The sequence below is a fragment of the Alligator sinensis genome, unplaced genomic scaffold (assembly GCF_000455745.1).
Source record: "Alligator sinensis unplaced genomic scaffold, ASM45574v1 scaffold406_2, whole genome shotgun sequence".
Taxonomy (NCBI): domain Eukaryota; kingdom Metazoa; phylum Chordata; order Crocodylia; family Alligatoridae; genus Alligator; species Alligator sinensis.
The window spans coordinates 785,869-798,446 of NW_005842543.1; the positions used below are offsets into that span (position 1 = coordinate 785,869).

The following is a 12,578-nucleotide window of genomic DNA, read 5'->3' on the forward strand; positions in this document are numbered from 1 at the left end:
GGGGTGGATGTAGCTCACTGCCTCTAAAGGTACTATTTTCCCCTCCATTTCTGTTTCTTTCTTGTTTCTACACACATGAATCAATGCATCTGGCTATATCTTTGAGGTGCCTACTCCAAATGCCCCTACTGTACCCTTTTTCAGGGGTCCTTGTTGTAAGATTTTTGCTTTGACAGGAGGTCTCCTCATCTTTCACATCACCATCATGTTTTAAAAGCTTTGACTTGGTGGTAAGCCAGGACTGCTACCAAAATAAGGCCCTTCTGTTTGGATTTGCAATGACCCTGGGAATCTTCAGCAAGCTCCAAACAATGGTGGCAGTCTACCTAAGAAGGAAAAAACTATCTGGGTATTGAAGGACTGAGCTTCCAAATCATTCTGTCCTTGTTCTCTTGATGTCACAGTAAACACCCCAACATCAAACCTGATCCCAATTCAGAAACTGAAATTTATAGGTCTCGCACTAGACTTTATGCTGACCAGAGCCTACCTTCCTCAAGAGTAATTCCAGTCCTTATTGGACATTGTTATGCAAGTCAAGGACAACTGTCAGGATTTGCTTATCCATCTAAGACATGTGGCCTCCTACACGTATGTGATGCTGCATGCCAGACTACACCTCAGATATGCAGTCATTGTATAATGCTTCTATTTCCAGGAAGATGTATGGATGAGGAGTTAGCCATTCCTCTGCTACTTGGGTCATTCCTTGCTTGATGGAAATACCCAGCTGACATCTGCTGGGATCCTGTTTCTCTCTTCCTGAGATTAGGAGTTGTGATTAACAGTTGGAAGGTGCACATGAAAAACCTTCAAGGACAAGGTCTTTGGCCTTCAAAGGATAGGAAGCTGCTACTGAACACTTTTGGAATTTAAGGTAGTCCACAGAACTAGCCAGGTGTTCCTGGGTCATAATCTGGATTTATGTGCTACAGTATGATCACCACCACTACTACAATGTTTGACAAACTGATAGAGGAATGAAAGCTTCCCTCCTGTGCTGAACAGCAATCAGTTCTGCACCTTTGGGGTTTTCAAAATACCTGAAAGGACAACCATAGAAGGCACCACAAATGGGTGATCAAAGACAAATATCTTCATGGATATTTTCTTGGACCGGGACCATCTGGAGATCAAATTTTTTTTAACAGGAAGGCTCTGGCTACTCTGCAGGGCAGGACTCAACCCTGGGTTCACTGTCCAACAACAGGGAGGATGCAGGAGAGACAGGTACTGATGATGGATCTTTTCTATATGATGCTTTAACTGGACAAGGTTTCCCTGCTGACAGACTCCAAGTTGTCATGGAATTTGACCTAATTCAGATTCACTTACAAGTCATCTTCCCAAAACTTCTCTTCAAAAGCTAAAGCACATCTTCATACTCTTGATGTGAGGACAGCCTTTTTTTTTAACCTGCACAAGACTAATCCATTCTAGAAATCTCCATTGCTATTTGTTCCACAGCAAAAAGCTCAGAAGATGCCATAATTTCTCCCCCAAAGACTAACTACATCGAAGTCTGCTATTTGGTCACTGAAGTAAATTGATCAGAGCTCATTCCATGAGAGCCCAAGTGAATTTGATAGCCTCCTAAGGGATGCCAATGTTTGGCAAAACTACATTGATTGTGTGTATAGGAACCTTTAATGATAATCCATCTCTATGTGGAGCAGGCAATTTGGAGTGACCCATTGTAGAATATGTATAGGTGCAAGCACTCAAAGGTAAGAAAGAAAAGTAATTCTACATCATCATCTGAAGAGAGAAAGAGAAGTTACTATAGTAACTGGAGGGGTTGTTGTTTTTTTGCAGTGCATTGTCTATGAACACATTCCCCAACCCCCGTACTTCTCCTTCCCTTAAGGTGCACTCTGGGATTTCTGGCATTGCCTTTAAGAGGCAACAGAAGAGCAGGAAGTGCACTACTCTATGTTCTCAGCACAGCCAACAAGAAAAGGCAGGGTGCCTGCATACCATATCAGTACTGCTAGGGTAAAAACTTTTCCCAGCCCAAATGTTTAAGGCACGTGTGCACCCCGAGTGGATTGCAGATGGACAGCACACCTCAAAGAATTCAAGTCGCTGGTAAATAACTTCTCTGTCCTTGAGAGTGCTAATGGGGGATGGGACCATACAACAAAACAAACAAAGGAACAAACTATGATTTACTGGAAGAGAAATTGCATCATTTTGACCCAGCTCTACAGCATCTGCATAGCTCATGCACTTCAGCAGTACTTTTTGGTGCTTTTATCTATTAGCATGGCTTTTTGGTGCTTTAGATCAGCTGAAGCACATGAGCTATACAAATGCTGGGCAAGCCAGGTCAAACTTGTGCGTTTTCTCTTCTGGGCATATACTGCGCTTGTGCAGGGGTGGTGAGCTGAAAGTAAAGCTCTGTGTTTTTTTTTTTTTTCCCTTTCCCCCTGTGTCTGTAGCACCCTGTTATTTCTCCTGTATGCAACTGCTGTTTGATTCCTGTAGTCATTAAAAGCAGCATCATAGCCATCCTAATACTGTGTATAATTTCACTTACCAATGTACTCTCCATCCAGACTCCACAGACGAACTGTACAATCTACAGAAGAGGACAACAGCATTTTTTCTTCCTCAATAACTTCTAATCTAACAGAAGACATAATCAGAATAAGTATGCCTAAAGAATTGCATATATTTAGAAAAGTACTACAGTTGCACACTACTTCTATTTTTTGTCATTAAAAACCTATTGTATCACAAATAACTGACAAGTGTTACTTATGACAATGACAAAGTTTAAACATGAAATGTTGCTTCAGTGCCATTAAATTTGAAGGAAGTCTAGATAAGGAAATATCTGACATAGCAGATTTCCAATAGCACGCAAATGCCATAAACTGGACTTCCTATTATTTGAAAAGTAATCCCTGTACAGGAACAACTTGTAAATGTGGAGAATGGATTAGGGATCTTGGTCCATGAGTGAGGCTCCTATGGATTGCACAGTATAAAGAAACTAACCTAATTGTATTTATACAGAAAACATTTGCTTGCAGCTATAAGCATTTTTTTTGCTATGTAATTTACACTGTTCAAATTGGATAAGAAAATACTTACGATACAACCATTTTTACATGTGCTCTCCAGTGGTTCACATCTACAGCAATATTTAAAAATAAATCTGTATTACACATCATTCACAATACACAGATATAAATTAGCACAAAAACACTGCTGAGTGTCAATTCAGATAGGAAATGTTATGTACAGGCCAAGCACAAAACCTGTGTAGCAAGAAAACTGAAGGGCATCCTTGTCTGGTCTACAGTATTTTTTTTTTTTTTTAAGTGCAACAAGGGGTTAAGGAGTTTTTTTGGAAACATTTTGCAAACAGCTCATTTTCTGTTACTATACAGCTTCCACTAAAACACACAGGTGCAAGTATCACTAAATAAAATCCTTTGGGCTGTGTTCTGCTCGCACCTCCTATTGAATTCAAGTTAGAATGCATCTGTGTCAGCAATCAGCATGTCAGTATTTGCCCAGCTGAAATTAATTTTATGTTCTTACTTTTTTTTTTGCTTTAGAAAGCTATGGGGGGGAAGTTATGACTAGGAAATGCACTTCGTTACAAGAATAGTCTAAACATAATAAAATCTGTATGCTCAATAAACAGGAGGGAGAAATATTAATAGGCAGAATTTATGAAAAGGGGTTTGTTTTTAATCCCTTTATCAAGGTCATGTATGCTCCTACACCCAAGCACTAAATAATCTGTATATGTAACAATTTATGTGGGCACACAAAGGTTTTCTGCATGTCAAAACCCAATCCATAACACATACATTTTGGCGGTCCTTGCTTTGGATCCCCAAGGGCATAATCCTTTACATTGTAGACACACACGTATCCACTCTCATCTGCTGCATAAAGAAATGAATCATCGGCAGTGACAGCAATGCTGCTGGTCTGGGATTTCACTCTAGACTGGGACCAACATTAATGCAGGCTGGATTGTTAGCTAATAATTCACACTGGATGATAATATACTATTGATCATTTTAATACTAATAAATTACAAAGGAAATAAATTACAACATACAGATGGCTATAACAAATCCAAAAGAGCAAATATATAGTTCTCAAACAAATCACATTTCTTCCACTATAGAAAATTTATCAAACTCCAAGAACTGTGCCAAACTTAGATCTACATAAGCTTGCAAAAGCCTTTGGCCAAACTTACAGGTATAAAACTCGCTGCAAGTGGAACTGCACTGAACAGACTCCAGAAGTTAAGAGAACCTGGAAAAAAACAAGCAAAATGGGCAAAATTACTTCTTAAAAGCAATTTTAAAAGGTTATTAGGAAAATACACATACAGGGGCTGAATTCAGACAGCAAGGCAAGCATTTTAAAAAGGACATGGTGAATTTAGAGAAGGTCCAGGAGGCACATGACAAAAAAAGTCGTTCAAAAAGAGGTTGAAAGAAGTGTAGGCACGATCAGCTTGCAGAAAAGGGGAGAGGGGACATGATAGCAGTATTCAAATACTTGAAGGGGTGCCATCAAGATGGAAAATACCTTCTCTCTTGCTTCGGAGGAGGTCACGGACCAATGGTTTGAAGTTTCAGCAAAGTCAGTTTATATTGGATATCCAGAAAAACTTCATTATTAGAACCATGCGACAGAGAAATAGACTGCCTAGGGAAGTTGTGGACTCTCTATCACTGGAGGTGTTCAAGAACAGGTTAGACAGCCACTAGTCGGGGATGATCCAGGTGTAGCTATGCCTATGTTCTACGATAGATATTTCCCCTGCTTCTGGGCATTGCTGGTTGCCATGTGGGGACACTGCTACATGTCAAGGTTTGAGGGTGTTTTTGTTTTGTTACAACCAGCTTTCTTGGACTCCTTTCCCCCTCATACTAGCCTCCCAGGGGAGCCTGCCCATCAGTTCCCTGAATAAGTGGAAATCTGCTTTTCTGAAGTCCAGGGTCCTTACTTTGCTGCTCTTCTGCCTTCCTTTCTTCAGGATCCTGAACCCAATCACTTTGTGGTCACTGCTGCCCAGGTTGCCATCCACTACTACATTCCTCACAAATTCTTCCCTGTTTCTGAGCAGCAAGTCAAAAAGAGTATGGCTCCTAGTTGGCCTCTCCAACATCAGGAAGTTGTCCCCAGTGCTCTCCAAAAACTTCCTGGATTGCCCATGCACTGCTGTATTGCCCTCCCAGCAGATTTTGGGGTAATTTGAAGTCCTATATGAGAACCAGGTCTTGTGATGTAGAAACTTCTGCTAGCTGTTTGAAGAAAGTCTCATCCTCCTTGTGGATGAGGAAGATGTGGAAACTTTCTTCTGTTTTTTCTTTTTCTTCTGGGGGTGGGGAGGGACAGGGCTTGGTTTTCTTTTCTTTAAAGCCTTCCTCAGAGGCATTGGATGTTGGCTGCAGCCGCTGGTGACGCGTAGGGGGTGCACGCGGTTGCATGTGCACCCTCTAAGATTGGCGGTGCACCCCCTGTGAAAACCACTGCCGGTGGCACCTGCAGGCAGCTGCTGCTCACCACTAACACCACCCCCCTATGTGGGCGGTCCCCCATTGCCATTACCTGTGGGTGATCACCATGACCCCCCAGCCTCAAAGGACGTGGCGTTCATGCCTACAGCCAAGGCTGGGGATTTTGGACTGGGGTGTGCCAGTGCTCCTGCTGGGACTTAAAGCCACAGTTTTCTGTCTAGAGGGTTTTGCCCTTCTGCTCAGGGTCAAACCAGGCACCACACATGGTGTCAGGAAGGAATTTTACCCCATGGTCAGATTGGTATGGACTCTGGGGGTTTGCCTTCCTCTAGCAGGGGAGATGGCCCTCTTCCTGGGATCTCTTAAACATATATTAACAACCTCTGCAGCAGCAGGACATTGGCTGCCATGGTCCCTCTCCTTTACCTGTGTCAAGTTATGGTGTTATGTCTGGAGTTGCATCAGGGTTGACTGTAGTTTCATTAACTGGTTAGACAATGGATTTGTATAGGATGGTTTGGATATGGATGATCCTGCCTCAGGCAGGGGGTTGGACTAGACCTCTGGAGGTCCCCTTCCAGCTCTACTTCTCTATGGGCACTTTTACATGTGCTCCAGGGGTGGGAAAGTGGGGGGTGCTTTAATTAGACTGGCTCTAAAAGCCAGTCTAATTAAAGCTTTGAACTAAAGCTCATTCAACCTGCACCACCCCCACCTTCATTTTTAAGTGTGGAGACACTACTGCACGAGACACGGGAGGCTGCTGGAGTGCAGTAATTACCACACCCCAGCAGACTCGTAACTACAGCGCGTCAGACCAGCCTCTGTGCTCATGTACAGGCACCCTCTGATTCTATGCTCCTAAACTGGGTTTCTGAATCACTCGTAGTCCACAAAGCAATTGCTAGAGGCCTGTGGCTACTTGACTGTTCACATAATTATGCCTCTGCCTTCTCATTTCCAGCTATACATGGATACTTGACTTCTAATTCAGAACTTTCCCAATATTACTTTTCCATATAAATGATTACTGTAATTGCCTGCAATTACAAAAAGGATAGGAGTGTGGAATCAGAAAAAAAATAAATGCCTTAAACTTTGATCATACGAGTTATAAGATGACATAACTGCTTTGTGGGGAATTGTTGGCTCTGCATAGTAGAACAGATAAGGGAAAGTGTTTGTTCTTTGTAACGCCTCTGCAACTGCTTCGCTCACCGCGGCCTTGAAGATAGCGGAAAAAAAGTATGTAAAACTCTGATTTCCAGGTGCAAGAAGGGAGTGTTCCCCCCCATTTCTTGCTTTGTGAACTAACCTCGTCTCCCCCATGGTTCCCATCCTGATAACAGCCAAGCAGTAATGAGGTAGTGTTTGTAGCTGCTTTTTTCTAGCAAACTCAACTATATGATCACGTAAGTTGTAAGCAACTGTTAAAAAGTATATATGCCTCCTGATTTTACTCTTGGGGGGGAAACCCCTTCCAAGTGCTTGGAAAATCCATGTCACTTTGGAGTCCCCCCTACAGCTGTAGTTTCATTTAAATAAAAGCTTCTGCTGACCTAACCCAAAAGTATGCTGCGTGTGTTTCCACGACAGGAGGCATCAATTAAACCAGTGGGGGGCAACCTTTTGGCATGCTGCAAACCCCTACACCTTCCCTGCCTGATCTGCTGCTCTGCTTTTCACTCCTTGCCCTATCTGCTACTGTGCTGCCTGTTCCCTCACCAATCTGTTGCCTGCCATACAGAAAGGCTGTCCATGCCACAGGTTGGCCACCCTGAATTAGACATTCCTTATGGGAAAAAAGGTACAAAAGAGAATCTGATCATAGATTTCTCTTCAGCTCTACTCCCAGACAGACCCCTGGCACTGGGATTTCTGCAGAGGTCCTCATGGTTATGCTGCACAATACAACTACAGCCAATACCAACAGATCTAGAGTAATGGGCTCTAAAGAGAAATCTGCTTTACTCTCTCCAGCTGGAACACCCGCTGGAACTAAAAGGGGATTTGTTATGATGCTAAACCAGGGAATAATCATCTTTTGACCTTTTTCTGGAAAACTGTAATATAGTCTATTCAAAATAAAACCCAAAAAAGGAATCATTTGCGAAAACGTTATCCCTTGGAGCTGCACCACACTGCAGTGTGAACTACAGTTCTTGACTCCTACCTTGAGGCCCATTGGAAATGAGAGATGCTGCTGTACATCTTAACTTCACTGCACGAGTCCTCAAAAATATGACATGTTTAACACTTGGGTCTACAGCTGAGGATGGAAAGAGATTAAGATTTAAGCAAGCTGACAAAGAACAAATGAATCTTATTAAACATCCCTCAATTGCTCTCCAGTTGATGGATAAATTCACAACAAATAGGATTATGATGCATCAGCAAGTTGCCTCTCCTGCTTCCCACTCCCACTGTATTTAGAGTTGCAGCTATTACATTTCCACTTCTCTTTCTCTAGGTAGATGTAATGTTCAACTCTATCCATTAACTGTCTGTGTTCCTTTTAAGAAATAGTTAAGCTCCCAGAGTGCTGACAATAAATATATCAGATGGTTTTTATTAAAGCTTGTAAGAAAAACCATAAATGGAAAAACATTCCATTGGAAAATGCATTTCCACTGAAATTCAGAGTTTTGAAAAATTGCATCTATTTTGATAAAATTTAGTTCTGGGGGGGGAAAGAGGAGCGATACCCTAACAAGTTGGAGTGTCCCAGTTTGACATTTATAGAATAAAGCATTCCAATCTTTTCTTTCAAAACAACTTTTCATTTTGCCAAGTTTAGAATTTATTATAAACATTTAAAAATATTTTACATTAACAAACCATTTGAACATATCTCTAGCATGAGACAATTTCTGAATTTTCTCGTGCAGACAACGTCAACTTTTTTGGAGGGGGAAGTGGGGGGAGGGTCTCAGTTCAAACTGGAACAAGAACAAATTGTGAAGAAGCAAGCGAACAGAGACAGAAAACAGGGCAGTTTGCAAGCAGTTCACTGGGAGAAAGAGAAGGAAGGGGAAGAGGAAGTGAAGCCAGGCACTAGATATTGCTCCTGAAATGTAAGGGAGGCACGGTTGCCTGTGTGTTTGGCAGCTGAGTGTGTGTTTGGGTACCTGCTCTGAGCAGCTGGGAGTGCTGACAGCTGGGCAATTGCTGCCTGTGCCTGTCAAAAGTCCTAAAGGGACTGATCGAGTCCAGACCCAGGAGGGTTTAAAAGGAGACTCCTTGAGCAACGGGGGCAGTAAACAGGGCAGTTTGCAAGTCAGTTTGCACCTCATCCTCTTTGAAGGGGAGCCTTTAAGACAGACCTTGGGCTGGATCCAGCTCACCGGGCAATTCCATCTGGCCCGCGGGGGCCCTCCGTAAGCCACAAGAATTATCACAGGCCCTGGCCCTGAGCTGCCCCTCTGAAAGCCAGCACCTCCATGTAAGAAGTGCCTCTGGAGCAGTGAACAGGCCAGCTTACAGGGGAGTTAACTAGGGAAAGTCCACTTGGAGAGAGGAGCAGAGAGAGAGAGGAGGCATATATATATGCGACCCAGAGAGATGGCTGGAAGACATGGCAATGCCAGAGCCACTGGCACTGCCAGCTCTTCTGCTTGCACCTGTGAGGTGTCTGTCCAAGCAAGACCACTCACTGTCAAGGCTTCCACCTAGGCTCTAGTTTGGTTTTGTGGAGACTGCAACTGGCAGGTTCCTTCCAATGACAGCCGGGTGGGGGAGTGCCTGCAATGTGAGCAGTGCCTCCTACAGGAGGGGGTGGCGAGGCTCCAAAGCATCCTCCACCATGAGGACTTCATTGATTCTATGCTGGAGGAAACTTGTAGGACAGTGGAGGAAGGAATGCCAGAGACAGCGCTGGAGAAGGACGACGACATGGACTCCCAGGAGAGGCCTTCTCATTCAACTGGGGAGGCCTTCTCATTCCTCCTGAGAAAATAGGGCAATCAGCTAGTTACCTCAGGTGTCTGTACATGAATGCACAGAGCCGGGAAAACAAGCAGGAAGAAAGGGAAGTCCTTGCAGAGTCACAGAACTATGATGTGATTGGAAGAACAGAGACTTGGTGAGGGCTCACATGACTGGAGCACTGTCATGGATGGGTACAAACTGTTCAGGAAGGACAGGCAGGGGAGAAGAGGAGGAGGAGTTGCACTTTATCTAAAAGACATATGATTGCTCTGAGCTCCAGTATGAAACTGGAAATAGGCCTGTTGAAAGTCTCTGGGTTATGGGGGAAAGCAACAAGGGTGATGTGATAGCTGCCTACTAGAGACCACCAGACCAGGAGAATAAGGTGAATGAGGCTTTCTTCAAACAGCTAGCAGAAGTTTCTATATCACAAGACCTGGTTCTCATGTAGGACTTCAAATTACCCCAAAATCTGCTGGGAGGGCAATACAGCAGTGCACGGGCAATCCAGGAAGTTTTTGGAGAGCACTGGGGACAACTTCCGATGTTGGAGAGGCCAACTAGGAGCCATACTCTTTTTGACTTGCTGCTCAGAAACAGGGAAGAATTGATGGGAAATGTAGTAGTGGATGGCAACCTGGGCAGCATGGGAAATGTATTAGTGGATGGCAACCTGGGCAGCAGTGACCACAAAGTAATTGAGTTCAGGATCCTGAGGAAAGAAAGGAAGAAGAGCAGCAGGGTAAGGACCCTGGACTTCAGAAAAGCAGACTTCCACTTACTCAGGGAACTGATGGGCAGGATCCCCTGGGAGGCTAGTATGAGGGGGAAAGGAGTCCAAGAAAGCTGGCTGTACCTTAAAGAAACCTTTCTGAGGTTGTCGGAATGAACCATCCTGATGCACCAGAAGAGTAACAAATGTGTCAGAAGATCAGCTTGACTTAGCAGGGAAATCTTCAATGAGCTAAAACACAAAAAGGAAACTTGGCAAACAACTAGGGAGGGGCATAAGAGTATTGCTTGGGCATGCAGGGATTAAATCAGGAAGGCCAAAGTGCAACTGGAGTTTCCGCTAGCAAGGGATGTGAAGGGTTTCTACAAGTATGTCAGCAACAAGAGGAAGATAAGGGAAAATGTAGGTCCCTTACTGAATGTTGGAGGCTACCCAGTGATGGATAATGCAGAAAGGCTTAAGTATTCAATGCCTTTTTTACATCAGTCTTCACAGGTAAGATCAACTCCCAGACCACTGTACCTGGCAGCATAGTTTGGGGAGGAGGCGAGCAGCCAACAATCGTGAAAGGACAAGTTAGAGAACTATTTAGAAAAGCTGGATGTGTACAAGTCCATGGAGCTAGATACAACACACCCAAGGGTGCTGAGGGAGTTGGCCAATGTGATAGGTCCTGGATGACTGGAAAAGGGCAAATATAGTGCCCATCTTTGAGAGGAAAGGAAGAGGATCTGGGGAACTACAGATCGATCGGCTTCACCTCAGTCCCTGGAAAAATCATGGAGCAGGTCCTCAAGGAGACAGTGATGAGGAACAGCATGGATTCACCAAAGGCAAGTCAGGCCTGACCAACCTGATTGCCTTCTATGACAAGATGACTAGCTCTGGATGCAGGGAGAGATGATATATATCTTGACTTTAGCAAGGCTTTTGATATCATCTCCCACAATATTCTCACAAGGAAGCTAAGGAAGTACAGGTTGGATGACTGGACTGTATGATGGATAGAAAGCTGGCTGAATCATCAGGCTCAATGGCTCAATGTCTAGTTGGCAGCTGGTATCAAGTGGAGTGCCCCAGGGGCTGGTCTTGGGGCCAGTTTTATTTGATATCTTTACCAACAATTTGGAAGATGGGATGGAGTGCACCATCAGCAAGATGACATGAAGCTGGGGGAGAAGTAAATATGCTGGAGGGTAGGGCTAGGATTCAGAGAGACCTCAACAAGTTGAAGGATTAGGCCAAAAGAAATATCATGAAGTTCAATAAGGACAAATACAAAGTCCTGCATCTAGGACAGAACTATCCCATGCTCCGGTACAGGCTAGGGTCTGACTGGCTAAGCAGCAGCTTCGTAGAAAAGGTCCTGGGGGTTACAGTGGACAAGAAGCTGAATATGAGTCAACAATGTGCCCTTGCTGCCAAGAAGGCCAACAGCATACTTGGCTGCATTAGTAGGAGTGTTGCCAGCAGATGAAGGGCAGTGATACTTCCCCTCTATTCAGCACTGGTGAGGCAACATCTGGAGTACTGTGTTCTGTTTTGGGCTCCCCACTACAGAAAGGATGTGGACAAATTGAAAAGAGTCCAGGGGAGGGCAAAAAAAAAAAGTGGTTAGCGGGCTGGGGCACACGACTTCTGAGGAGAGGCTGGGGGAACTGGGTTTATTTAGTCTGGAGAAGAGAAGCCTGAGAAGGGGATTTAATAGCAGCCTTCAGCTACCTGAAGTGGGGTTCAAAAGAGGTGGCAGATGACAGAACAAGCAACAATGCTCTCAAGCTGCAGCAAGGGAAGTTTAGGTTAGCTATTAGGAAAAACTCTCTCACTAGGAGGATGGTGAAGCACTGGAACAGGTTACCCAGAGAGGTTGTGCAATCTCCATCCTTAGAGGTTTTTAAGACCCAGGTAGACAAAGCCTTGGCTGGGATGATATAGTTGGGGTGGTCCTGTTTTGAGCAAGAGGTTGGACAAGATGACTTCCTGAAGTCCCTTCCAACCCTAATTTTCTATGATTTTAAGTAGGATTTCTGTTCCCTCTTCAGCTCTACCATTTGTACTGCATACAGTGCTAGAGTGTGGAAACCTAGAGTGAAATGTATTTCACTGGTCAGCTCTTTGGGACAGAAACCATTTTTGTGTTCTGGATTATACAGCACTAGCCCAATAGGGTTACCATCTATGACTGAGACTTACAGGCACAAGACTTTACTCATGAGCCGAAACTAAATATCTGTTTTGAAATTTTTAGTTATGAAAACTGAAACTGATTATTATGTTGACTCCTAACAGCCTCCACAAAGTTCTCCTTTTCTTGTGCCACCCATTTGTCCAATTATTAGCATAGCTGTAAAACAACAGAACCCCTGGGTGCCAGTGCCAGGACAATGAAAAAACAATATAAAGATGATGTATTTGGC

At 43.9% G+C, this 12,578-nt stretch overlaps 1 protein-coding gene across 1 annotated transcript in view; it reads right to left on the bottom strand.

Annotated features, from left to right (window-relative positions):
• The window catches only part of LOC102372752 (WD repeat-containing protein 64-like), an 84,585-nt gene that overhangs the window by 11,823 nt on the left and 60,184 nt on the right, over positions 1-12,578 (bottom strand). The window contains exons 23-27 of the mRNA XM_025213642.1: positions 7,675-7,770; positions 4,229-4,287; positions 3,828-3,969; positions 3,100-3,139; positions 2,540-2,628 (exon numbers count right to left, since the gene is read on the bottom strand). Of these exons, the coding sequence (XP_025069427.1) occupies positions 2,540-2,628; positions 3,100-3,139; positions 3,828-3,969; positions 4,229-4,287; positions 7,675-7,770 (426 nt within the window). The remainder of the gene's footprint in view (positions 1-2,539; positions 2,629-3,099; positions 3,140-3,827; positions 3,970-4,228; positions 4,288-7,674; positions 7,771-12,578) is intronic.